The sequence below is a fragment of the Bos grunniens genome, chromosome 23 (assembly GCF_055505025.1).
Source record: "Bos grunniens cultivar Pamir isolate PY7600 chromosome 23, Bosgru_T2T1.0, whole genome shotgun sequence".
In the NCBI taxonomy this organism is placed as follows: domain Eukaryota; kingdom Metazoa; phylum Chordata; class Mammalia; order Artiodactyla; family Bovidae; genus Bos; species Bos grunniens.
The window spans coordinates 4372494-4400461 of NC_141187.1; the positions used below are offsets into that span (position 1 = coordinate 4372494).

The 27968-nt window shown below is 43.2% G+C and overlaps 1 protein-coding gene across 2 annotated transcripts; it reads left to right on the plus strand.

Moving 5' to 3' along the window:
* On the plus strand, positions 1-27882 carry RAB23 (RAB23, member RAS oncogene family). Of its 2 annotated transcripts, none has more exons than XM_086370977.1 (7): positions 1-256; positions 6649-6868; positions 9494-9579; positions 19088-19244; positions 21192-21274; positions 22777-22869; positions 24662-27882. In XM_086370977.1, the coding sequence occupies exons 2-7, from the start codon at positions 6714-6716 to the stop codon at positions 24799-24801; spliced, it is 714 nt and encodes a 237-aa protein (XP_086227103.1). In that variant the 5' UTR covers positions 1-256; positions 6649-6713; the 3' UTR covers positions 24802-27882. The 2 variants fall into 2 exon arrangements, with proteins under 2 accessions (XP_086227103.1, XP_086227104.1); XM_086370978.1 differs by having other exon boundaries at positions 1-62.
* Positions 27883-27968: the final 86 nt, after the last annotated feature.

Here is a 27968-nt window from a genome sequence, read left to right on the forward strand (position 1 = left end):
GGAGCGCGGAGGGGCCGGGCTGAGCGGAGGCTGGGCGCCCGCTCCCGGCCCTTCCCGGCGAGGTACTGAGCACCACCCGTTCCGAGCCCTGCTGCCAGTAAAGTTCCCGAAGCATCACAGTCACCCCTAAAGAGCGAAGAGGGCACGAGCCGGCCGGACGCCCAGCCGGGGGCCGGCGCGCTCGGACGCGGCGAGGCGGCGGTTGCGCCGCGCCCCGGAGGAGCTGTAGCACCGGGCGGCGGGCGGCGCAGGGAGGGTGAGTAGCGGCTCGCGCCCGGGCCGGCGGCCGCACTCCTCGCCCTCGTCGCGGCCCGGGGCCTGCGCAGGGGCGCGGCGGGGCCTCCAAGCCGGGCGCTCGCTCCCACCCGGCCGCCGCGCGCACGCCTGGAGCGCGGGCCCGGGCCCGGCGGCGGACCCCCGGCCCCCGTCTCCCCGCCCCTCCCCGCGCCCCAGTCTCCCCGTGCTCCTGGCGCCCCGCGTCTCCCTGGCTCCCTCGTCTCCCCGCTCTCCCTTCTCCCCGCTCTCCCCTGGCCCCCGCGTCTCCCCCCGCCCCGGTCTCCCTGGACGTGGCGGGCCGTCCAGTGCCGGTCGGGGATGGCTGGGCAAGGGCCCCAGCCCACCCTGGCTTCCAGACCGGGTCCAGGCAGCGGGCCCCTCCCTGCCCGGCCGCACCCTGCCCGGGGTGTTGCCGGGGTGCCCGTGGAATACGGATGAACCGGCTGCGCGCTCCCCTTGACACCCGGCGCGGCAGAGTCGCTTCCCATGGGGACCCCAGGCTCGGGACCCTTAGGGTGTGATAGGGAGACAGCTTCACTGTCACGGCCCGGGCAAGTGACTTTACAGTCTGAGAAGGACTGTTTACGTCTCTAGATTTCATACAGGTCAGGATATCTTCCAGGTAACTTCAGTGAACCTGAGGTTTTCCGTGTTTAAGTATAATCATAACGTGTTGAAGTACAGGCAGTGATGGAAAAACCACTGTTTTAATCATTGAGTTAACTCTTCCTTTTCTAATGTATTGGACTGCTGTTGATTGTAAACTTAAACTTGGGAATAGAACACATATACAGTATTACTGTCAAGCTTTTAAGGTATTATACTTAGAATGATACTTTTCTAAGAACTTGATTGTGTTCTTTTTAGTCTGTAGAGAAGTGAGTGGCTGATGATAATCACAAAGGTCAGACTGCCTGTGTTAAGATCTAATTCCACTTATTTTTCTTTATATTTTATTCTTTTAAACGTTATCATGTGATAAAGTGGACTTTTTTGGGGAGTGTGCAGTTCTGTGAATTTTAGATTCATGTAACCACCATAATAGAATATGGAACAGTTCTGTCACCTCCAACCACTCATGCTGTCTTTCGTCTCATAAACTCCCCCTTATTCCAACCCCTGGCAATTACTGATCTTCTCTAGAATGTCATATAAATGGAATCATACAACATGTAAGCTTTTTTCACTCAGTACAATGCCTTTGAGATTCCTTCAAGTTGCTGCATGTATCAATGTATCCTTTTTTCTTACTGAGTAGTATTCTGGTGGATGGATATGCATCCGCTGGAGGACGTGGGATTGTTTCTAGTTTATGGTGACTATAGCTGCTGTAATCATTCCTATGCAGGTTTTTGTGTGAACATCAGTTTTTGTTTCTCTGCTGCTGCTGTTGCTGCTAAGTCGCTTCAGTCGTGTCGAACTCTGTGCGACTCCAGAGACGGCAGCCCACCAGGCTCCCCCGTCCCTGGGATTCTCTAGGCAAGAACACTGGAGTGGGTTGCCATTTCCTTTTTCAATGCATGAAAGTGAAAAGTGAAAGTGAAGTCGCTTAGCCGGGTCTGACTCCCAGCGACCCCATGGACTGCAGCCTACCAGGCTCCTCCCTCCATGGGATTTGCCAAGCAAGAGTACTGGAGTGGGTTGCCATTGCCTGTCATCAGCCAAATGTTTGTGGGGCTTTTTGGAAAGTAAAAGAGAGAAAACTTACCATAGGAGTTTTAAGACTTTCCAGTCAAGGGAAATTCATGCTACTGCTGCTGCTAAGTCGCTTCAGTCGTGTCGGACTCTGTGCAGTCCCATAGACGGCAGCCCACCAGGCTCCCCCGTCCCTGGGATTCTCCAGGCAAGAACACTGGAGTGGGTTGCCATTTTGTTTCTCTAGGGTACTGCTACGATTAGTGTTGTAGGATCACATAAAGTATGTTTAACTTTATAAGAAACTGTCACACAGGTTTCCAGAGTGCCTATCATTTTGCATTCTCACCAGCAAAATGTGAGAGTTGCAGTTGCTCCACTTCCTGTCTAGCACTTGGTGTAGTCAGATTTTTTAATTTAGCCATTCTGATAGGCATATAGTGGTAATGGCAACCCACTCCTGTATTCTTGCCTGGGAAATCTCATGGACAGAATGTGAGCCTGGTGGGCTGCAGTCTGTGGGGTCGCAAAGAGTAGGATGCAGCAACGGAGCCCAGTGTGTCTTTAACTAATGGCCAAAGCTGTTGAATATCTTTTTGTGTGCTTACTTGGCATATATAATCTTGGGTGAATATCTGGCCAAAACTTTTACCTATTTTTAAATTTGGTAGTTTCTTATGTTGACTTTTTAAGGTTCTTTATATGCTCTGGATACAAGTTGTTAGGTATGTTTTGCAACTATTTTCTTGCAGTCTATAACTTGTTTTATTGTTTTAACAGGATCTTTCACAGAGCTGATATTTTTAATTTTGATGAAATCTAATTTATCTATATTTCCTTTTGTACATCTTTTGGTAGCATGTCTAAGAATTTTGCCTAATCCCAGGTCAAGAAGGTTTTCACCTTCTAGATATTAAAGTTTTACATTTAGATCTATAATCTATTTTGAATTATTTATATAAGGTGTGAGATTTAGGGGAAGGTTTACTTTTTTGCATATGAATGTCCAGTTGTTCCATCACAATTTGTTGAAAAGACTGCCTTGTCTCCATTTAATAGTTTTGCATTTTTGTCAAACATCAATTGGCTGTATTTTCGTGGGTCTATTTTTGGGCCCTCTGTTGTATTGGGCCTGTGCTGTGTTGATTTCTGTATCTTTCTCTTTGCCAGTATCACTCTTCATGAATGTAGCTTTATAGTGTCTTAAAATTGGGTGGTATGATTTTCTCCAACTTTCAGTCAATTCAGTCAGTCAGTCGTGTCTGAATTTGATTCATATCAAAGAATTTCGTTTTGGGAGGATGCTATTGTAAATATCATTAAAATTTTTTTTGGCTTCAAATTGTACCTTGTTAGGATATTAGAAATACAGTTCAGTCTTATGTGTTACTCTTGTATCCTGTGTCCTTGCTAAATTCACTTACTAGTTTCAGGATTGTTTGTTTGATTCCTTGGACAATCCATAGACAACCATGTCATCTGTGAATAGGGATAGTTTTTCCCTATTGTCTGTAAGCACTTTGTGTATTTTTGTTGCTATTGCTCTGGCCATGCCTAATGATAAACCGGAGTAGTGAGAATGAACATCCTTACCTTGTTCTCACTCTAAGGGGGAAAGCAGTCTGTCTTTCAGAATTAAGTATGATGTTAGCTGTATGTTTTTCTGTGTTTTTTTTAATAGATGCCCTTTATCAGGCTGAAAAATTCCCCTTCTCTTTCTAGTTTGCTGAGAAATTTTCTCACAAATGGATGTTGAATTATGTTAAATACTTCCTCTGCATTAGTTGATATGGTGATGGGGTTTTCCTTCTTTACTCTATTAATGTGGTGGATTACATTGATATTTTAATGTTGAAACAGCCTTGCATTCCCAAGTAAAGCCCATTTGGTCCTATTTATTCTTTTTGTGCATTGCTGGATGTGATTTACTCGTATTTTGTTGAAGATTTTTGCATTATGTTCATGAGGGGCTGTCTGTCTGGTTTTCTTTTTTGTACTGTCTTTGTGTGGTGCTGGTATCAAGATAATGCTGGCTTTATAAAATAAGTTAGGGGATGTTTCCTTCTCTTCTATATTCTGGGGGAATTGTGTATCATTCTTGAACTGTTTGGTAGAATTCTTCAGTGAAATCACCTGAGCTTGGAGCTTTCTTTTTGAGTTTTTAAAGTTACAGATTTTATTTTCCTAATAGTTATATCAATTTTATTGATTTCTTCTCTTTATTATTTCCATCCTTTTGCTTGCTTTGGGTTTATTTTGCACTTGTTTTTCCAGTTTTTTGACGTGGGACCTTAGGTTATTGCTTTGAGACTTTTCTTCCTTTCTAAGGTAAGCATTTCAGTTCAGTTCAGTTCAGTCACTCAGTTGTGTCCGACTCTTTGCAACCCCATGAATCACAGCACGCCAGGCCTCCCTGTCCATCACCAACTCCCGGAGTTCACTCAGACTCACGTCCATCGAGTCAGTGATGCCATCCAGCCATCTCATCCTGTGTCATCATCTTCTCCTCCTGCCCCCAATCCCTCCCAGCATCAGAGTCTTTTCCAATGAGTCAACTCTTCGCATGAGGTGGCCAAAGTACTGGAGATTCAGCTTTAGCATCATTCCAAAGAAATCCCAGGGCTGATCTCCTTCAGAATGGACTGGTTGGATCTCCTTGCAGTCCAAGGGACTCTATTTAGTGTTGTAAATTTTCTCTCTCAGCACTAAGTTAGCTGTGTCCAACAAATTTTTGACACTTTGTATTTTCATTTTATTTCAATTCAGTTATTTTTAAAATTTCTCTTGAGCTTCTGTTTTGGCCCATGGATTGTTGAGAAATCTGTTTTTAGTTTCCAAATGCTTGGAGACTTTCCTGTTATCTTTCTGTTACTGACTTCTAGTTTGATCCCACTGTGGTCTCTTTATTTTAATTTTTTTGAGGGTTGTTTGATGGCCTAGACTATGTCCTATCTTGATACATGTTCAGTGGGTGCTTGAAGAATGTTCTGCTGTTGTGTGGACAGCTCTATAAATGTCAATTACATTCTGATATTTTTATGGTGTTTTTATAATTTCATTTTGTTTTATCATGTTTTCTAGTATTTTTGAGTATTTCTTTGTGTAACTTGTTTAGCCGTGTAGATAATTTATCACAGTCTATTGGTGTCAGCATTTTACAAGCCCAAGCGAAGTATAGAAACCTTACCTCCCTTCACATCCTTTTGTTCTCTCCCATGTATAAATAATTGTCTTAAATGTTTTCTCTACGTATATTGAAAACCACATCGAACAGTATTATGATTTTTCTTTCAACTGTCACATGTAACATAGAACATTCAAGAGGATAAGTCTCTCTGTATTTATCCATATTTTTGCTTCTGTCATCTTTCTTTGGTTCTGATACTTTAGGTTGTTTTAATAATTTAATTATGTCTGAAGTGGAGACCTAGAACTTGTACTTTAACAAGTACTTTTAGATGCTTCTTAAATCATGCAAGTTTATGGAGCACTAGGGCCAGTTACTGAGTCTCCATTAGGGACAAAGAAAGGAATGCTCTTCACATTTCAGACATGTTTTGTGTAGTGGTTGTATAAATGAATTTTTGGTTCAGGTAGCTAGAATATAATAGTTAAGTAGGTAGGAACTTGGATAGCATTAATAATTTTAAGAAATGTGAAAAAATTAGCCCTCTGTTCTAAGGGTCTAGACAGTTCATTCAGTCTAAAATGCAAACAGTATAGGTACTACTGCTTCCATTGTGTGAATAACTGTAACTAGTCTGAAAGTAACGGAGAAGGCGATGGCACCCACTCCAGTACTCTTGCCTGGAAAATCCCATGGACAGATGAGCCTGGTAGGCTGTAGTTCATGGGGTTGCTAAGAGTTGGACACGACTGAGCGACTTAACTTTCACTTTCCTGCATTGGAGAAGGAAATGGCAACCCACTCCAGTGTTCTTGCCTGGAGAATTACAGGGACAGGAGAGCCTGGTGGGCTGCCGTCTATGGGATTGCACAGAGTCGGACACGACTGAAGTGACTTAGCAGTAGCAGCAGTCTGAAAGTAAAGAAAAAAAGTATGCTGTAAGATTATGGGTAATGGATTCATTGTAACCTAAATACTAAAGTGCTGTAACTTAAGAGCTGGATGCTGTCACTTGGTTGCATAGTATATTACACAAGACCCTTTTGGGTGCGGACCTAGGGATGTTAATTATCACTTGTGAGGATGATGAGCAGTTCCCTTAGACTTTGTATTTGTTTCCCATTTGGTGTTAACTATCTATGGAGGATTTCTTCTGGTGTATGAAACTACCATTTTTTGAATGCTTAACTTTCACTGTGCTAAGTGCTTTATATGTATCGATCAATGATCCTGTGAGGTTAAATATCTTCAGAAAACTGAAGCTTGAAGAGGATAAGCAATAACTTCACAAAGAGCACAGAACCAGTAAAAGGCAACTTTAAGTCAGGCCTCAACTCTAAAGCCCATAGTCTTTATCGGCTAATCTTTGTGAAAGGCAGAATCTACTCATTTATCACTACCTAAAAGTCATACATTGTGCTATTGATAAGGATTCAAAAGTGAATATTATTGTCTCTCTTTTCATAGAATTTAAGTTAAATGAACAGAGTGGGGAGGGGGGCCCTTCATCATGGAAACAAATTCTTGGAATTCAGTTTGATTATTTCTTGATAAAATAATTATAGCTTATTTTTATGTCATGAAAAGAATAATTTCATTTTAAACCACAGGTTTGAGAGAGAAGATCTGATCACCTGGAATTAAAGTTGGCACAGAAACCTTTTCAACTCCAAAAATGTTGGAGGAAGATATGGAAGTGGCCATCAAGATGGTGGTTGTAGGGAACGGTGCAGTTGGAAAGTCAAGTATGATTCAGCGGTATTGCAAAGGCATTTTTACAAAAGACTACAAGAAAACCATTGGAGTTGATTTTTTGGAGCGACAAATCCAGTATGTACTTGGCCATTTTATCCTCTGGGTTTTGGTTTGTGAGCAGTGTCCGATGACGGTGTCGGAACGACGGTGACTGGTTACCGCACAAACGCTAGGCGTCGGGCGGCAGCGATGTTCAGTCACTCACTCCTTCGTGTGTCCTCACCGTCTTTCTCCCCCCTCCTCCATCTCTCCCTTTCCTCTGTCATTTTTCTTCTTTTTTGCTACCCTTCTCCCTTCTCTCTTTTTTTCTACTTATATCTGTTTTATATTTATTGGTGGCACCTTGGGCACGTTTTTAAAAAATTTCATTGATTATTTGGCTGTGTTGGGTCTCAGTTGTGGCGCACGGACTCTGGTTGCAGCACGTGGGCTCAGTTGCTCCGTGGCTTGTGGACCTTGGTTCCCTGACCAGGGTTGAGCCCGTGTCCCCTGTGCTGCAAGTCGGATTGTTAACCACCAGGCCACAGGGACGTCCCATCGTGGGCACTTCTTAGATAGAAAGTAGTGCTTGATTCTGCTGAGATTTCTGTCCACAATTTTATTTGGAAGGAAAGTTACCTTTCACAGTAATTTTCATCTCTTATATATTAAGGGATCTGTTTGTATAATCTTCTCTTTTTAAAACTGGACAGGACTATGTAGAAGTTAGAGAATTAATAATTTATTTTTACTTTAAAGAAATAAGAGAAGGATTTGAGGGGATTAAATACGCCTGTGAAAAGGAAATCCAGTTCTAAAACACATCAAAGTAACAATTTTTGTCCTTAGTCCTGAGAACTTTTGAGGTTATTTTAAATTGTAGGAGACAAACTAAAATTTATCACAGAGAAATAAGTAACATTAAACAAATCTGACGTAACTGTCCCAGACATTAGCATCAGAGATAATTGTGTTCATTGTTGTAAAAATTGTTGAATTTATAATCTGTTCACCTTCTTTCTAAAAATGCTTCTGTTTTTGCTTCCTTTCTTAGGTGTCTTAAGAGGATTCATTTCAAATCTTGATGATGTTTATTTTTGTACTTGTTATCTGGACCAAATTAATATTTTAAGTATATAGTTGACCCTCATTATTTGTAGATTCCATGTTAATATTTTAAGTATGCAGTTAGTTACTTCTCATTATTTGTGGACTTTGTATGTTCGGATTCACTACTTGCTAAAATGTATTTGCGACCCCAGACTCGGGACCCCATTCATGGACATGTACAGAGCCTCAAAACATTTGCGTCACCTGCACACACAGGTCTGGTTGAGGCTGAACGCGACGACCTCCATCTTTTTGTTTCATCTCTCATAAGTACATAAGTGGCCTTTTCCTGTTCTGTTTTTGTGTGTTTTGTTGGTTTTGCTGTTTAAAACGGCCCCAAGCCTAGAACTGAAGTGCTGTCTGGTGAGCTGTGATGTGCCTCGTGGAGAAGACACATGTATTAAATAAGCTTCTTTCAAGTACCAGTAATAGTGCTGTTGGCCATGAGTTCAAAGGTGATGAATCAACAATATATATTAAATAAGGTGTCTTTAAATAGAACAATGCAGAAAAAGAAGTTATATATTGATTGGTTGATGCAGTTGTAACCAGGAGCTTGAAGGCCCCTTGCCGGGTATTTTCGCTCAGAGCCACGGTTCAGGACTTGCTGACTGGCTGTTGGCAGTGGCTCTATAAAGGGACTGCTGCCCGTGAGTAAGACAGGAGGTGCACAGAACAGTCAGTGTCTGCCTGAAGGGGCCCGCGCGGTGAGCTGCTTGGTCCTCTCTCTCTGGTCTCCGCGTTAGAGTAGGCCGGCCGGAGGCGGCAGCTGACCTGAGGAAGCTTTCTCAGGACAGGCCAGGATCCTGTGGATACCAGCCTCCACAGACACTCAGTTCCATGTACCAGATGGCATAGTGTTTGCATTTAACCTCCACACGTGCTCCCATAGACTTTCATTATCTCCACATCACTTACAACATCTAATACAAGGTAAATGCTGCGTGAATAGTTGCCGGACACATGGCATGTTCAGGTTTTGCTTTTTGGAACTTTCTAGAGTTTTTCCCACATATTTTCAAAAAATAATTTTATTTATTTCTGGCTGTGCTGGGTCTTTGTTGCTGAGTGGGCTTTTTTCTAGTTGCGGTGCGTGGGCTTCTCATCGCGGAGGCTTCTCATGTGCGGCACTAGGCTCTAGGGCGTGACTTCAGTGGTTGTGGCGCGCGGGCTCGGAAGTCCGGCTCCTGGTTCTGGAGCACAGGCTCCATAGTGTGATTCGCAGGCTCAGTGGCTCTGCGTGGGATCTCCCAGGATAAGGGATCGGACCCATGTCTTCTTTACCACTGAGCCACCCGAGAAGCCCTCCAAATATATTCTGTCTGTGGTTGGTTGAATCTGCAGGTGTGGGCCCTTCTGATGCTAGTCCTAGAGCCACCTCTATCTGTGACTGTTGTTGAAGGAAGAAACACAACAGGTAACTCCAAATCGTGTAAAGTGACAGCGTTAAGGGGTGTCTTTCACCCTTTACTCTCACTGTGGTTAATGGTCTCAGCACTTAAAAGCACTTAGACTTTTTCAGATTGAAGCCCACAATGTAGTTTTAATACCTCCAGATTTTAAAAATAAAGACATTTCCTTTGCATATAAAATAAATTCATCTCGTTTCAGAGTTAATGACGAAGATGTCAGGCTCATGTTATGGGATACAGCGGGTCAGGAGGAGTTTGACGCGATAACCAAGGCCTACTATCGAGGTAAGTTGTGGGTGTCTTTAGTCTGTTTGGATGTGTTCTTTTGGCTGAACAAAGAATTTTGCCTTTTTTGTTCCCCATAGAAGGATTTCTCTTTAAGAATATTTAAATTAATTCCAAAGTATTTTTGAAAACCCCAGGCCCTTATTCTTATAAAGATCTCATTGGGTGGTAAATAATACTTTATACTATAGACTGTTTGTGTCTGCCTTGGAATTACATGACTCATACAGGCATTCCCAGACCTAGTAAGTCAGAAACTATGAAATGTCTTCTCTGACTCCAGGGAAATGACTATGTAGTCAGAGAATGGAAACTACTATAAGAAAAAGGAAAACTCCAGCAAACAAAATGGCATTTTGTTATGACATTAATGTGTGTGGGTACAGCCTTTTCAGGGCTGCACAAATTCAGAGAAGTATGAGGTACAAGTGAAAGGAAAGAGCTACCATGACAGGATCTAAGACTAAATTGTGGGCAGAATTCCCCTTTTTACCTACCTAGCTTTTTTCTCTAAATTCTCAGTATATAATGCATTCTTTTTGTGAGAAATAAATAGGTTGGTTTATTTCTTTTTAAGCTTTTAACACTGTGATTTGCCAGTATTACTTTTTCATTAGTGTGGTTATTTTTTGAGAAAGTAATTACCATTATGTATTTCTAATAAGACAAGTTTGTGTGAGTCTACAATTATTTCAAAATGAAGTTAAAAAAAGAACTGGTCAAATGTGAAAAATGATTTTATTTGTATATGAATAAAAAGGAGAAAATGTTGCAATTGTACATTAAGGATATCATTTGGGTCCCTAATTTAAAGAAAAAGACCAGGTAGCTAAAAATATTTTAATTTCCACTGCAGTTGAGGTTATAACCCTTTTTCCAGTTTTTGCCATAAGACTGTGTTCATTATCATCTATTAATTTTTTTAACTTGGCTCATCGAGTTTGTCACAGACTTCTTATTTTAACTGTTCAGTTTAGTTCAGTCGCTCAGTTGTGTCCAACTGTTTGTGACCCCATGGACTGCAGCATGCCAGGCTTCCCTGTCCATCACCAACTCCTGGAGTTTACTCAGACTCTTGTCCATTGAGTCGGTGATGCCATCCAACCATCTCATCCTCTCTCGTCCCCTTCTCCTCCTGCCTTCAACCTTTCCCAGCGTCAGGGTCTTTTCAGATGAGTCAGCTCTTGGCATCAGGTGGCCAAAGTATTGGAGCTTCAGCTTCAGCATCAGTCCTTCCAATGAACATTCAGGACTGATCTCCTTTAGGATGGACTGGTTGGATCTCCTTGCAGTCCAAGGGACTCTCAAGAGTCTTCTCCAACACCGCAGTTCAAAAGCATCAATTCTTTGGTGCTCAGCATGCTTCATGGTCCAACTCTCACATCCATACATGACTGCCGGAAAAACCATAGCTTTGACTAGACGGACCTTTGTTGGCAAAGTAATGTCTCTGCTTTTGAATATGCTATCTAGCTTGGTCATAACTTTTCTTCCAAGGAGCAAATGTCTTTTAATTTCATGGCTGCAGTCACCATCTGCAGTGGTTTTGGAGCCCAAGAAAATAAAGTCTGTCACTGTTTCCCTTGTTTCCCTATCTATTTGCCGTGAAGTGATGGGACTGGATGCCATGATCTTCATTTTTGAAATGTTGAGTTTTAAGCCAGCTTTTTCATTCTCCTCTATGACTTTCATCAAGAGGCTCTTTAGTTTCTCTTCCTGCCCTAAGGGTCATGTCATCTGCATATCTGAGGTTATTGATATTTCTCTTGGCAATCTTGATTCCAGCTTGTGCTTCATCCAGCCCAGCATTTCTCATGACGTACTCTGCATATATCATCCATTTCTCTTTCATATGTTTACAAAAGACATTCTTTGCCAGAAACTAAAACGAGAGCCCGTAATTATTAGTATTTACATCTTAATGGAAGAACTGACTGATGCTGAAGCTGAAACTCCAGTACTTTGGCCACCTCATGTGAAGAGTTGACTCATTGGAAAAGACTCTGATGCTGGGAGGGATTGGGGGCAGGAGGAGAAGGGGACGACAGAGGATGAGATGGCTGGATGGCATCACCGACTCGATGCACATGAGTTTGGGTAAACTCCAGGAGTTGGTGATGGACAGGGAGGCATGGTGTGCTGTGATTCATGGTGTCGCGAAGAGTCGGATACGACTGAGCGACTGAACTGAACATTTTAATTTACTATGGGTGATACTCAAATTTCTTTTCCCTTTGTTTCATTTGGATTAGAAGGCTTTAAACAGATTTAATCTCCCTGTATTTAACGTTTTAAAGCTATCATAAGTATATAAATAGATCTGTTAAAAGCTTTTCTTAAAATGTAACTTTTTTTAGCCAACTCTGTTAAAATGGCAGAGGGTGGATACTGAGCCAGGTCTTAAGCCTTAGCTTTTTTCCCCTCACATCCCTATTTGAATTAAGGAACAAACAGTGGCAACATTATGTCAATTTGACATATTGGACATTCTTTTATGCTTTTTTTTTAGGCTCCATAAGAATGCTTTTGGCTACTGACAGCAGAAAATAGATTTCACACTGACTTATTTACCGTCTGTTGACTTGTTAGTGGGAGTAGCTTTCAGTTGCGGTTTTGTTGGGATGGTAGCCTCACTAATCTCCGGGCTGGCACCCTCCCAATGTGGGGTTCCTCCTCATGTTGATTTTCCTCTAGGCTGCAGGGTTACAGTGCTTTGTTCACATCCTTGGGGACCCAAGGTTACTTCCCACAACTGTGTATCAAAAGTCCAGAGCTTTTATCTGATCAGACCACCTTTGACCAGATTACAGTGAGAAGTTAGAGGAAGATGATTAACCTAATCGGCTTGTTGCACATGTGGCCCCCCCAGGGCAGATGGTAGGGTTGGCTGCCTAAACTGTAGGCTGCTGTTCAGAGAGGGAGAGGTGTTCTCAGAGGCAGGGGTGCAGAATGACAATTGGCACCAGGTAACATCTGCTTCTAGTGTAGATTCCAGTGATGATTTAATTAAGCAGAAATAAAGAGTAGGGAGAAAAGGTAAGGTGGGCAGAATGAGTTCTGATGGAGATTCAGTGACTGAAACACTATGCCTTAAAAAATTATGACCTACTAATTTTTATTCTAAAAATGTGTTATTCAAGATACATAAAAATTATATTTAAAAAAAATTATTATAATTCATTTAAAAGACCTATTACAGCAAGATTGTTGCTCCAAGGGGTGGTTATGTTCTTAGAGTACTGGCTTAATTGCACAGTGAGGCATGTGGAAACATGATTTCCTTGTCAGTAGGTTAGAACAGAGTGCAGATCATATTAGGAAGTCTTTAGCACCCCAGATGACTCCTCTTAAACTCTTAAGGAAGTCCACCCTTGGCAATAGAAACCATACTTAGAAAGTTGCATACAACATAAAAGAGATTTTCATTACAGTTTTTTACTGTGACTTGGTTCTCAGGAAAAAAAAAAAAGCTTCTGACTAAATATATGGAAATGAGGTTTTAGACTTAAGACCTGTTATTTGAGATTATGCACATAAATAGCTGAGTGCTAGGAATTGATGCTTTTGAACTGTGGTGTTGGAGAAGACTCTCGAGAGTCCCTTGGACTGCAAGGAGATCCAGCCAGTCCGTCCTGAAGGAAATCAGTCCTGAATGTGCATTGGCAGGACTGATGCTAAAGCTGAAACTCTGATACTTTGGCCACCTGATGCGAAGAGCCAACTCATTGGAAAAGACCCTGATGCTGGGAAAGATTTAAGGCAGGAGGAGAAGAGGACAACAGAGGATGAGGTGGTTGGATGGTGTCACCAAGTCAGTGGACATGGGTTTGAGCAAGCTCTGGGAGTTGGTAATGGACAGGGAAGCCTGGTGTGCTGCTGTCCATGGGGTTGCAAAGACTCGGACATGACTGAGCGACTATACTGAACTCACATAAGTAGAAGAAAACACTTATTTTCTTAAAAAAAAAAAACAAAAAAACTTTATTTCACAAATATAAATGAATATAAATTGTTGGAAATTGAATAGCTCTGGACAAGAAACTGGTTTTAAGTTATAATTATAAACACAAGAATTAAGGAATAACAGAATTAGATTGCAATGTCAGGTTTGTTTTGAAGTTAAATGAGCATGGAATCTGTGACAAATTGGTTCATTGAATAATTTGTGTGCTTTAGGTTATAAAGTGTCAAAAAGAATAGGGGCCAACATTTTAAATCCTTAGTAATATCTATAATAGTGTTTTTAAAGCCTTGTGATTCCAGCTGGCCTTTTCCAGTGTTCTCTAGAGCAGTGTTTCTTCCAATCTGCTGTGCACAGGAATCCCCTGGGGAGCTCATTAAAATGCAGCCTGACTTCCCTAGGTCTGCGGTGGCTCCAAGAGCCTGCTTTCCCGCCGCCTCCCGGGTGACACTGATCCTGCTCCTCAGCCACTCTGGACTGGCCTGCAGCCCATCTTGTAGTATCTGTCAGTGGTTTGAGGACAGAATTAACTCTGCATATTATGTATCTTGGAGAGTATTTTCTGAATTGTATTAAAATATGGTGACTTTTTTGGAATGATCTTGTTAATGAGGAATAAACACTTGCTATTGGTGATCTTGTCATTGACACCAAAAATTTATTCAGAGCTCCGTATTCTGATCTGTGCATTAGTGAGGTAGTCTATTAACTGTTAGAAGTGATCCATTTATGGGTGGTTTGCTGTTACCTATGATATTGAAGAAACTTTTCCAGTGCTCCAGCTTTTAGGGTAGGTAGTATTGAAGGTATGTTGAATAACAGGAAAATAAAGGTCTTTGTAAAATATATGGATAGAAGACACTAGCTGCTTTTCAGTGTCAACAACAGAGAAATTAAAACATTAACTTTTCCAAAGATGTTTAGCACTAACAGAGGTTGGAGGAAGAAAAAGAATGGAGAGCAGCATGGGGTCATTTTATTTTGTTTTTTTTATGGTCATTTAAAAATTAAATGTAGTTATAATTGATATATGGCAGAAAACAACACAATATTAGAAAGCATTCATCCTCCAATGTAAAATAAACACATTAAAAAAAAATAGTTACAATTGTTATGCTGGAGAGCCATAGCTCCTGAAGGTAGGGAAACGCAGCTCTGTGTCTCGCCCCCTCTTTATGTGCGCATGGATGGAGGAGCCTGGTGGTCTGCCGTCTGTGGGGTCGCACAGAGTCAGACACGACTGATGCAGCTTAGCAGCAGCAGCAGGCGGTAGAAGGAAAAGGCCTTTCCTCGACAATACCCTCAGCTCATGTCTCTTCTGCGCGCTCTTTCTTTAACTTTATATTGGAGTGTAGCTGATTAACAGTGTCGTGATAGTTTCAGATGAATAGTGAAGGGATTTAGCCATTCATGTACATGTACCCATTCTCTCCCAGACTTACCTCCCATCCAGGCCAACTCCTGGTCACTCTTAAATAATTTTTCTCAGCTGCCTCAGTGATTTCTAGTCATAAACATATCTCAATTAGTAGTAGGAATAGCCAGATAATGTAAGTTATATCTCTTTTTCTCTGGGACAGGCCTTGTGGTCTGGGAGGGGAATGCGGATGGCTTCACTCCCAGCTCTTCCCAAGCGGGCCAGGCCCTGAGGCCCCTGGAGCGGGCACGGAGCAGGGTGGCAGGGTGGTGTGGTGCCAGGGCCTCTGTGTGCCGATGGTAGCAGGTGCTTCTCTCTCTGGGACTTCGTCCTGGCTTCCTCGGTGCTTCCCGGTCTTGGGGCACAAATGTGTCCTTGATTCTGTCAGCTGATTTCCTTTTTGTGGGAGTCAGCGCTGCACTGCCATCTCCCCTGGTGCCAGCTCCCAGTGCCCCGAAGTGGCCCTGCTGGACATGGTTTGAAGTGACCCTGCGCGGGCTTCTGTCCGGGACGTGGCTCACCTCTGCCCGTGTGAGGCCCTCGTGTGCTGTGGTCCTGCTGTTGGTGCGGCACAGTCACCCGCAGACGCGGCTCTCCTCTGCTGGTCCCATCAGCTTGGATGCGGGCAGAGCTTCTTTAAGGAAATCCTTCGAGTATCTCCTGCCTTTCCACTTCTTCTCAATTCTTAAAAAATCCTTGAAGAGCTTAAGGGAGTTCCAGACTTGTATAATAGATTTGTAGCCATTTTCTTTATAAGTTTGGCAAATAACAATCTTCTCACACACAGTTTGGAATCTGGTATTTGTCATTTGTTTTGTCAGTACCTCAGTCAAAATTCTATAAGAGTCTTCTTTTAGTTTATTTTTTGTATCTTTTAGAAAGGACTTTTTTTTTGTTTGTTTAGCTTTTTGGGTTTTCCGTAGCCATGAAGTTAAAAGACGCTTACTCCTTGAAAGGAAAGCTATGACCAACCTAGATAGCATATTCAAAAGCAGAGACATTACTTTGCCAACAAAGGTCCGTCTAGTCAAGGCTATGGTTTTTCCTGTGGTCATGTATGGATGTGAGAGTTGGACTGTGAAGAAAGCTGAGCACCGAAGAATTGATGCTTTTGAACTGTGGTGTTGGAGAAGACTCCTGAGAGTCCCTTGGGCTGCAAGGAGATCCAACCAGTCCATCCTAAAGGAGATCAGTCCTGAGTGTTCTTTGGAAGGACTGATGCTAAAGCTGAAACTCCAATACTTTGGCCACCTGATGAGAAGAGTTGACTCATTGGAAAAGACCCTGATGCCGGGAGGGATTGGGGGCAAGAGGAGAAGGGGACGACAGAGGATGAGATGGCTGGATGGCATCACTGACTCGATGGACGTGAGTCTGAGTGAACTCCGGGAGTTGCTGATGGACAGGGAGGCCTGGCGTGCTGCGATTCATGGGGTTGAAAAGAGTTGGACACGACTGAGCAACTGAACTGAACTGAACTGAGGGCTGTTCAGTTGTTTGGTAGTTTCTCATTTAAAATTGGATAATTCTACTTTGCTCCTTTGGTTTGATAGTCACACATTCTTTTTATTCTTAGGGTGATTCCCTTTAGCTTAATATTCTGTCTAGGCTTACAGCCCACCTCCACACACACACACCCACCCCCCCCACACACGGGATGGGTGTGGGGTGTAGAAGTGAGAAGCCAGGGAAGGAAGGAGAGCTATCCGCAGAGGGTGCAGTGATGAGCCGGTTACTGCTGCGGGCAGCTGGGTGCCCACCCTAGTTAGGGGCTGGGGAGACAAGCTGAGGTTTTTACCCTCCCCCTCTCCTCCCCAGGCGTCAAGGCCTCACTGGGTGCACTAAAGCAGGGGTCCTCTGAGGCCTGGGCAGATGAGCACCCCTGCAGCCAGTGCTGGAGGTGAGGGGGGACCCCCAGCTCTCCTGCACCCACCTCCCTGTGGATTAATCGAGTCCAGATCCCTCTTCCTCCTCCTCAGCGGGCACTGTGCCCCTTCCCAGTCCTGGGGACTCTCTCCGCACAGCCCCCCACTAAAGAATTTTGTTTTATGGACAGACTTTTATACTTTGATCCTTGATTTTTTAAAAACAAAATTGTGCTTTTCTTAGTTAATCATCCTTACTGCCCTTATCTCTGGTGCTATCTGCTTAGATTTTTGTTGTTTGTTGGCTGTTTTTGTTTTGTTTACATACTTCTCTGAATGTTTGTTTGTTTGTTTTTTGTGACTGAGAGCTTGTGTACTTGGAAATACCCTATTGGACCCTCAAATTTAAATGATACTTGACTGGATATAAAATTCTATGTTTAAAGCTAACAATTTTATTAACAAAGAATGCTTTCTTAAAGTATGAGTAAATAATGTTCTATTTATAGTTTAAGTAAATATGAGGGTTAAACATAAATTTATTGTCCAGTATGCTAGTGTGATCGCTTCAGTCTCTTTCTCCTTCAATTCTGAGAAAGTCTCAGGGTGTGTCTTATCAGTCTGCCTGTCCCCTAGCCCTGAGTTTTGCATAACTGATTTATTCTTTGGTTTCAAGCCTGTGGTAGTGGAGGGAAGCATCTGCTTTTCAGCCATAGTGAAGTGCCGTGTTTTCCTTCATTAATTGTTCTTTGGCTTTCTACCAAATTCCCTCAGGGGTTGAGCAACTCTGTTTTGGCCTCAGAGTGTCCTGGTAGCCCTGTGTTTGTGTCTGGCCTCTGAGTGGCAGGAGACTCTCACACCTGAGGGCCTTGGAAGGAAGGCGCAGCAATGAGGAGTCCTCTGGCTCAGGAGAGTTTTCTCTTGTCGCCTGCTTTTGTTACCAGGCTGCCTGATTCAAGAGCTAATCATTTGTCAAAACCCTCTTCCAGAAGATTGCTGCTTATTTTTAAAATTAGATATTATAACCTAATATGATAGTTGATGATTAAAATATTGTCAGTGAGTATGCTATGTGAATGAAGTTGAACAGGATGAAAAACTAAAACTTTCTTCCTCTCTATTATATATAAATATTTTACTCTTGGCACTGCACTGGTTCTTTGGTGGGGCACTGGCTTCTCATTGCTGTGGCTTCTCTTGTTGCAGAGCACAGGCTGTTCGTACACGGACTTTAGTAGTTGGAGCATGTGGGGTCAGTAGTTCCAGCCCCTGGGCCCTAGAGCGTGCAGGCTTTAGAGTTGGAGCATGTGGGGTCAGTAGTTCCAGCCCCTGGGCCCTAGAGCGTGCAGGCTTTAGAGTTGGAGCATGTGGGGTCAGTAGTTCCAGCCCGTGGGCCCTAGAGCGCGCAGGCTTTAGAGCTGGAGCATGTGGGGTCAGTGTTCCAGCCCCGGGGCCCTAGAGCGCGCAGGCTTTAGAGCTGGAGCATGTGGGGTCAGTGTTCCAGCCCCGGGGCCCTAGAGCGCGCAGGCTTTAGAGCTGGAGCATGTGGGGTCAGTGTTCCAGCCCCGGGGCCCTAGAGCGCGCAGGCTTTAGAGCTGGAGCATGTGGGGTCAGTGTTCCAGCCCCGGGGCCCTAGAGCGCGCAGGCTTTAGTGGCTGCAGTGCTTGAGCTTTGTAGGTCCTCGGCATATGGAATCTTCCCTGACCAGGGATTGAACCCCTGTTCCCTGCATTGGCAGGCGGATTCTTACCCACTGTGCCACCAGGGAAGTCTGGCATTGGTTCTTAAGTTGTGTTCTTCAGCATCATTGGTATTCTCCTAAAATAAAATAATACAGTTTTTTTTGAAAGTAAATAGAATGAGAAAATTGTGCTTTTTCTTAAATCTGCACTGAAGAAAATTAAGAAAAAAGTGACAGGGATTAACAGGAAGAATTTGGCAACAGCCTGTTATTCATGGCTAGTTTACTATTCTCTCTGGCTCTTATTGTATCATTAAACGTATTAGTATTTTGTGGTATTTCACAAGGAATGTGTATAATTTTGAGGGCACCTTGATGCACAAATTTGAGAACCACTGTTCTTGGTAAAAATTGGTTCTTTGAAATGGAAAATAGAGTTTATATGTTAAAAAAATAAGCAGTGCTACAAAGATGAGTTCAACATTACTTACATAAAAATCATTTTGAGTACATAAAAGTTGCCTGCACCCTGCATAGGACTGTTTCATTAATGTAAATAACATTTTTATTTTGTGACCTTACAGGAGCCCAGGCTTGTGTGCTTGTATTTTCTACCACAGACAGGGAATCTTTTGAAGCCATTTCCAGTTGGAGAGAGAAAGTGGTGGCTGAAGTTGGAGACATACCAACTGCACTCGTACAAAACAAGATCGATCTCCTGGATGACTCCTGTATAAAGAAGTAAGGTGGCTATTGTTGAGGGGGTGGTGGTAATTCTAGAAAGATAAAACCTATTTTATTTCTTTGTATAGACTTACAAAAGACAGGTTTATACTTAAAATTTTCTGTGAGCTATTGTGTGACTGGTTTGAGTTTAAACAAGTTCACACTGAATCAGAAGTAAAGAAAATTAAAGGAATACATTTTGGGAGCCCCTTTTAGAGTTCTAGGTCCTTGCAACTCAATCCAACTCTGTGTGTGAAGTCAAATCTAGACAGAGTATGAGTGTTAACTCTATATGTTCTAGTATCCAGCATAAGTATGTTGATGAGTTTAAATAGGGAAGCAGTTCAAATTCACACTGTTTTGTGTACTCAGTACCGTTATGTTCACATGTGTGAACAGCATTTGGCATCCAGATAATCTCTCTGTAAGTATTAGTTTATTGCATTATTAACATTTTGCTGACTTTGAAAATAGTTGCCTGGTTCTTTCTTACCTTACCTTATTTTTTTTGGTATGTTCATTAGTCATCTGATGCTGTGTAACAAATTAGCCCAAAACTTAGTGGTTTAAGACAACGAACGTTATTTCATAGTTTTTGTGGGTCAGGAATTTGGGAGTGGCTTAGCTGGCTGGCTTCATTTTGGGTGTTTCGTGAGGTTGCTGCCAAGAAGCTGCTGGGGCCTTGTGGTCACTGGAAGGCTTGACTGGGGCAGGGGGTCTGCTGTCAGGCTGGCACCCTTGCTTGGGTCCAGGCAGGAGGCCCCTCTCTTGAGCTGGGAGGGTCCTTACGGCGCGGCAGCCTTTGTCCCAGGCATGTGATCCCGGAGAGGGAAAGGCAGGAAAGCCGCAGTGCCTCTTAGGATGCTTATGAGGGACTCTTGAGTCACACACTGTTGTGTTATTGACGACACAGGCCAGCTTGATTACAGGGAGGGGCAGTGTGGGCAGAGGAGTCACTGGGAACCCTTTTAAAGAATCAGCAGCTGTAACGAAACTAGAATTAGGGGTCCTCTCTCGGAGACACTTCAGCATACTGACTTTGGCTTAGGCAGCAAAGTAGTTTTGTAGCCAAGGAGAGTCAAATAGGTAATGCAGTTAAGACTCTGGGAGTGTAATTAAATTCAACTGTTTTTAAAAATGGAAGAGAGAAAATTAAAGTATTAGATAAAGAAAAGTAATATTTAACTATTCTAAGGCTAGAATTAGTGACTTTATGGAAAAGTGTCTTTTACAATTACAGTGAGATGGCTGGTATTTACCCCCCAAGAGCAATGACAACTGAAAATCCTCCTCAGGCACTGACCCCCCTCGGGCACTGACCCCACCTCAGGCACTGATTCCCCTCTGCTCAGGCACTCACTCCACCTTGACACTGACCTCCCCTTGTCGGGCACTCACCCCACCTCAGACACTGACCCCACCCCCCACCCCAGACACTGACCTCCCCGCCTCAGGTACTAACTCCCGACCTTGGGCACTGACTCCCCACCCTCGGGCACTGACCTCCCCCCTCCCCGGTACTGACCCCTGCCCTCAGGCACTCACCCCACCTCGACACTGATTCCCCCCCAGACACTGACCCCCCCCTCCTCAGGTAATGACCCCCCCACCTTGGGCACTGAGCCCCCCTCCCTCGGGCACTGACCCCCCCCCCAGGCACTGACCCCCACTTCGGGCACTGACGCGCCCCCCGCCCCCCCCGGGCACTCATCCTTCCTCAGACACTGACACTGCCCCCAGACACTGACCTCCCCGCCTCAGGTACTGACCCCCCCACCTCGGGCACTGACCCCCCCTTTGGGCACTGACCCTCCCGCCTTAGGCACTGACCCCCGCCCCCTCCTTGGGCACTGACCCCCCTCAGGCACTGACCCTCCCTCTCAGGCTGTATGCAGTAAATGTAGTAAAACAAGTGCTCAGAAAGTACCTTTACATGCATTTTTTTTTTAACTTGATGTGTAGTGAGGAAGCCGAGGCACTGGCAAAAAAGTTGAAGTTGAGATTCTACAGGACTTCAGTGAAGGAGGACCTGAATGTCAGTGAAGGTAAAGTGCCTCTTAATACTAATGGCAAGACGTTTGTTTTTTCTTCTTATGCCTTTTCTCTGTGTGGTTTGGAAATCATGTTTCTATTTTGGAGGGGGGGATTGTCTGATTAACTTCATTTTTTTTTTTTATTTTAACTTTACAATATTGTATTGGTTTTGCCATATATCAAAATGAATCCGCAGTCATGTTTGTATTTTTAATGTTTTTATTTAGTTTTGCTTGCACCGGCCTTTGTTGCTGTGCAGGCTCTTTCTCTAGCTGTGAGGAGCGGGCTGCCCTCTGGCCGCGTTGCACGGGCCATTGTGGAGGCTCCCCTCATCGTGGTGCGCTCTTGGGCGCAGGCTCAGCAGCTCTGACCACAGGCTTAGTTGCTCTGTGGTATGTGGAATCTTCCCAACCAGGAATCCAACTCGTGTCCCCTGAATTGGCAGGCGGATTCTTACCCACTGTGCCACCAGAGAAGTTCTAGAAGTCTTATTTATAATGCGAATAGGATTTTTCTCGTTGTTACATGTCATCAAGTAGTGTAAAGGCTTGATGCTGCTCTGGGTTTGAGTCCTTAGTTATTTACTAATGTCTTTGAATAGTTCTTACTCTACAGCAGAATTCCAGTGGGCTTTTGTTCTGTTTTTTATCTTTAAAAATACAGCTGACTGTGTGTGAGTGTATATGTGTGTTTTTCAAGCGTACCTTCTAAAGTTGCTGCATTGTCCTGAAACACAGCAGTGGACACCCACTAGGTAGTTACGGCACCCTTAACTTGTATTTCCTACTTTCTGGGATTGGAGGAAGATGATGGTTATTTTTCTCATTCTGGAATTGCTACTTATTTTGTTAGATTGCAGCTTGATTGTTGGAGAAGGCAGTGGCACCCCACTCCGGTACTCTTGCCTGGAAAATCCCATGGATGGCAGAGCCTGGTGGGCTGCAGACCATGGGGTCGCGAAGAGTCAGACATGACTGAGCAACTTCACTTTCAGTTTTCACTTTCATGCACTAGAGAAGGAAATGGCAACCCACTCCAGTGTTCTTGCCTGGAGAATCCCAGGGACGGGGGAGCCTGGTGGGCTGCCGTCTCTGGGGTCGCACAGAGTCGGACACAACTGAAGCGACTTAGCAGCAGCTTGATTGTTGCTTCAGTGTCCCAAGTAATACTTATCACCTAAAGAAAGAGGCACCTTTTTAAGACTGAGTCAGATTAGTGTTGCTGAATATTAATTACTGTTCAGGTATACTTTAAAGAGCCAATGACTACAGTGTTATTTTATTTCTTTACTAATAAAATGCGTGTCCACTGTGTATTTATTGGTATTACCATCGTAATTAGGTATTACTCAGATAATTTTTAGAAGTTGAATTTTTTTCAACTCATTTGTATACTTCTAATTTTAAATTTGTTTCATAAATATAAATATTATAATAAGTGATGTACAATAACAGGTTTTATGTGCATAGATTATACTGACCTGGCAAGGCTTCTGGTTTTGTTTTCATTCCAGTTTTTAAGTATTTGGCTGAAAAATATCTTCAAAAGCTTAAACAACAAATAGCTGAGAATCCAGAATCAATGCATTCAAGTAGTAACAAAATTGGTAAGTACCCAGAAAGTTTTAGCCCCATGTTTACCTGGCAAATTTATTTTCCATTCATTATCATATTTACCTTAAAGGATACAGTATGCTCATTTCTTTAAAGAAATGTGAGATTATTAGGAGTATCAGCTCTCTTATTAAAGGTATATTGAGTTAAAAGATTTTACCTGAGGAATTTTCTAAAGGTCTCTCCTATTTGACTTGACAGTTGCCCTGTCTTGCCACCTTTTCCCTTTCCTGCCGCCTTGCTTAGTACCCAGCCTGATTTTAGCATGCGATGCCAGCAGAGTGTCGTGCTCGCCAGGGAGCAGGGACCACCTGCCCGTGTCTTGACTTTGGACAGTGGGTTTCTGGGAGGACAGGTACTAGTCCTGTCCTAAGGACCCTTGCCTGCACCCCACCTACACATTCACGTATGGCATTTTCCTGACCTGTTTTAACTTTTCTTACTTCACCTTTTTTATTGCCTGTGTTCCTACTGTCAGACCCCGCACGTGCGCCGACCCATGCCCGGGCTGTAGTGCCAAGCTGCTGTCGTGTCTGGTCTCCTGGGCCCACCCTGTCTCCTCCAGTCTGCTGAGTAGAACCCTTTGCTAGATCCTGGTTGTGCAGCACATTGAGTGCAGGCTCACCACATCCCAGCATTTGAAGACGGTGTGGGCCATCCTTCCTGCGCAGCCTCATGCCCCCTTCCATCACATACCTTGTTTACTGTTCCACTGAAGGCCCGATGTTTCTTGAGTCTTCTTTTGTGCTCATGTTGCCTCTTCCATCAAGAATGGCCTCCCCTTCCCATCTTCTGTCTGGAACTGTGCATCCTTCGAGGTCTGTGTCCAAAGCTCTTGACTCTGGCTGGAGCACGGCCTTCACTTCTCTTAAACAATCAGAGACCTGAGTGCAGGGTATGTCCAGGGCCCAGTCCCTCCTTCCTGTCGTTTGTCCTTTCTTACGAGTTAGATGTGGTTGACCCTTCCTTTGAGCTGTCTGTGGGACGTCGCGTCTCTTTTATGACACCTAACGTCGTGTCCTGCAGCATCGCTGCACCCCTCAGAGTGTAAGCCCCTTGGGCACGAACAGTCTTGGCTGTCATGGTATTGCCCAAAGTGTCTGTGCAGAGTCTTGTGTATCACGGATGGTAAATAGCTCATGGATTGGAGATTACATTGTGGGACCCTCATAGTGCAAAATGAAAACCGTTGAAAGTTTTTCTTTAGTTCATCCCTTTTGTCTGCTCATCACTTTGAGGATCTGCAGACCATTTTGCCATTGTTTTAGCCTGGACAGAAACATCTGCCATCACTGCCAGCTCTTACATGTGTGGCGTCTTTATTAATATGACTTATAACAAGACAGATGCTATTGAGGAAGTTCTATGATGTGAAGTTAGTAAGTGAAGCTATTAAAGTGATCATACAGATTTCAAATTTCAAAAACCGATTGTTACCGAAAAGAGGCAGAGGGATGTGCAGAGGCAGAGGGATGTGCAGAGAGTGTCGCCTCTGGGCAGCAGAGGCAGGAAGGTCTCCATGCGCTCTTGACCCCACGTGTGTGTCCCGCGGCGCCGTGGGGCTCTGAGGCACTGAGGGGGAGAGGCTTCACTGCCACCCTCCTGGTTCTTATTGAGCTTGAACTCTCTTATTGTCTATTAAAAATAGATGAAGTGAAAACAAAAGCTTCATATTGTAAATACTTGCAAACGTGGCTAATTTACTAAGAAGCCGGGAGCACAGCCTAGTAGGTGAGCCTGCAGTCCGTCAGTGTCAACATCTGTATCGTCCCTCACTTTTTCCAGGGGTCTTTAGCACGTCTGCTGGGAGTCACTTGGGTCAGAATTCAAGTACCCTCAATGGTGGAGATGTCATCAACCTCAGGCCCAACAGACAGAGGACCAAGAAAAACCGAAATCCTTTCAGCAGCTGTAGCATACCCTAACAGGCCTCAGGGAGGAGGAAATGGAATTACATTGTGCAGTAAGACACGTCCAGCTATCACGGTATGTTACACGATGTTTCGCAGACTTTGCACCTAATCGGCTGTCTGAAAATTGACAGACTTAAACATTATTCTGCAGTGCTTTTCAGAATGGAGCAAGATCTCTGAAAAATTACTGCCCTGTGGACTCATTTTAATTTTTTTACATTAGACGAAGCTTCTCCTGTTATTCAAGGAACGATATAAGAAACATCAAAAACAGGTTTTGCTGAATTTGAAATGCAGAAACACATAAATGAAATGCCTAAATATATTGGTATAGATTTTAATATTAGGGGTCAAGGAAAGATAGCAGGCGTTCTTTTTCTGAAATTGGTCATCTAGCTTTTCTGGGAAATAATATTGACTCTGAATGCTTACAAGAATAATAATATTGAAAGGCGAGCCCTAATCTTGCCAGACTGCATTAGTGTGTACTTTATGATGTTAGTTGTGCGATGTCTGTATATGTGGAACATGGAGGTGTGTGCACACAGATCCCTGGTTCTGGAGTAAAGGAAGGTATGTGCAGTGTTTAAGGAAACATGGAATCTAACTTGTTCATTCATGAAACCATTTACACACTTACGTGTATGTTCTAAGTTTTAATTTTCAAATGAGAAATTCCAGATAGATATTTTGCAAAATGAGGTTGACTTTAAAAAGTGCTTTGTGCCAAAAATCTCATACCTAATTCTCAGTGCTTTACTAGAATTTATACTGTTGGTAATCTCTTTTAAAAGCAGCTTTCCTCTCTAACAGGGTAGATGAAAGAGGCGTGTAAGTGCATTAGTGCTGGAGCCCCTCCCAGGTGGGCCTGGTCACGGGATCTTTTCCAAGTCCCTGCACGTGGGTGGTGGGCTCGAGCTGGCGGCTGCAGGACCCCTGCCCTGGGCAGCGTGGCCACCCCACGCCTGGGGCCTTTTGCTGTTGACAACACAATTCTGAACTTTTAGGATTATACTAGCAATTTTTTTAAACATACAAGAGGTGATTTTTTTTGTCTTAAACCACATTACCGATTTTATAATGCCCTGCAACTCTAAAGCTTCTTTTTGTTTACACATTTTTATATGTTTTTTTCAGGTTATAATTTTAAAATTTCTATAATCTTCAGTTTGTATAGAACTTTCTCAAGAGCTCTGTCAGCACCAAATACAAAGTAATTGTGGCAGAGCATACATTTTGTGATTTGGACAGTAGCTTTCCAGTGCAGATAAATAATTGCATGAACTGTACTAAAAGTGGTTATCATTCATCAATGACTTGTTTTTAACCCCTTGCAACATATACCTGGTCTTTACAGGATTTAAAAATATGTGAAATAACTTTTCTTAGAAAGTGTGTCACATTTTTAATTATTTGTACTAAATGCATAATGTCTTATATATTCCTTTTATATGTTTTCTCTTTTTTTTAAGTCTGCCATCTGCACCACCCTCATCCCCCTGTCCAGATTAATGTTGAGAACAGAATAGAATTTTTTAGGACATGTCTTTAAATGGTCAGGAGTGAATGTTTGCTTTTCATAATATTGAAATAATCTGGCATTATCTATTTCAAAGTAATATAAAATCTTTATTTTTATGTCACCAGTTGTCACCACTCCCACTGCTGGCAGTGGGGTAGGTGTTGGGAGAAAACCCTGTTCCTGACGTTGGGTGCCCACTGGCAATTCATCTTCCCTTTTCTACTCTCTGGAAATACAGTCCCTTTAATTTTTGCACAAAATATATTTTTCAGCAAACAGTCTTTATAGCAGAAAAATCATATGATATAAAATGTTGTAGTTCTATTTCACATTAATTAAATGTATGTGGGTAGAAGTTTGTTATTTTTCTATATAAAAAATGTACTCTCTGATGATGGTTGCAGTTCCCTTGATATCTGTAATATAATCTTATGTAGTTTTATTTTTTTAGGGAGAACTGGGATCTTTGTTACACGTTTGAATTTTTAATTTGCAATTCTGTATTTTACCTAACCATAATTGGTTAATTTAAATAATTAAATAGGCCCCCAAATCAGTCTCAAGTTACTTTCTCAGTTTGTAAAACCTTCAAAATTGACACTAAATTTTTTTGCTGAGACCTTTAATTCTTTTAAATAACTACTAATTTCTGAACCGTGGCTGCTAAAGAAATAAGGCCCCAGGACACTGTGCATCTGTGCACTGATACGCTTTTCTACATCGTGGCTGGTCCTCAGCTGCGGTGTGGTTGCCTTGTCTCAGAATGCTCAGGATTCCTTTTCCTCTTTCAGTCTGCCTATTGAATTAATAGCATATAGAATAGCCCACATGAAGCAACAGAATTATATTACATCAAGCGAAATGGTTTCCTTTTTATCTGCCCAAAGCTGACAACACTCGTGTACTTCTTCAAAACCGAGTGAAACTAACATTACCAAGAAGAGCCCGTCCCACCGTGGCCTGAGCGCACGCTGGTCTGGGTGTCCCCGGAGCTGGCAGTGCCGTGCGTGGGCAGGATCACTGAAGGGCCCCTCTGTGCCCGGAGTCCAGGCTGGGCTCTCCTCTGAGATCCTGGACTTGGCTGCAGGACCTGACATCCCAACTTAAGACTGTCAGATTCTTGCCTCCTTTTAAACACCTTTCAAATAGTTGGTAACTTGCTGAGGTCCTTCCGTCACTAGGGTGTGTTTTTCTGGAAACAAAATGAACTGATCGGTGAAAATCTGTCCCACGGGCAGTCATCTGGTGAACAAGGCAGTCCTGGGCTGAACTGGCGTGAATGGGAAGGGGAGGATTCCCAGATGCTGAGAGTCTATGAGAACTTGAGGAAAACCTGGTTGTCTGCTGATAAAGAAAAAGATGGAACAGAAAATCTTTTATCTCGTAGTGAACCTGATGATAGCAAATGAGCTTGACAAATCAAGAGACTTTGCTAGTTATCATTAAGAATTAATGTCTCCCATGAGAAGAGACATTTACATAAGGTGGACTTGGGCTGGCATTGAAACTACCATGAATGTCCTCAGAGTGTAACTGCTTTTTATGAAAAGACATATAAATATATAAAACCAGTCTGGAGCTTGAGTGTTTTTTTTCCCCCAGTGTGAAAAAGTACCTACCTTTTAATGAAAACTGAATGTGATGTATTCGTCTTTAA

Coding starts and splice junctions, on each gene's coding strand:
- RAB23 (XM_086370977.1), top strand. CDS start 6,714: ATGTTGGAGGAAGATATGGAAGTGGCCATCAAGATGGTGGTTGTAGGG. Junction 9,580..19,087: donor AACCAAGGCCTACTATCGAG/GTAAGTTGTGGG, acceptor GTGACCTTACAG/GAGCCCAGGCTTGTGTGCTT. Junction 19,245..21,191: donor GATGACTCCTGTATAAAGAA/GTAAGGTGGCTA, acceptor CTTGATGTGTAG/TGAGGAAGCCGAGGCACTGG.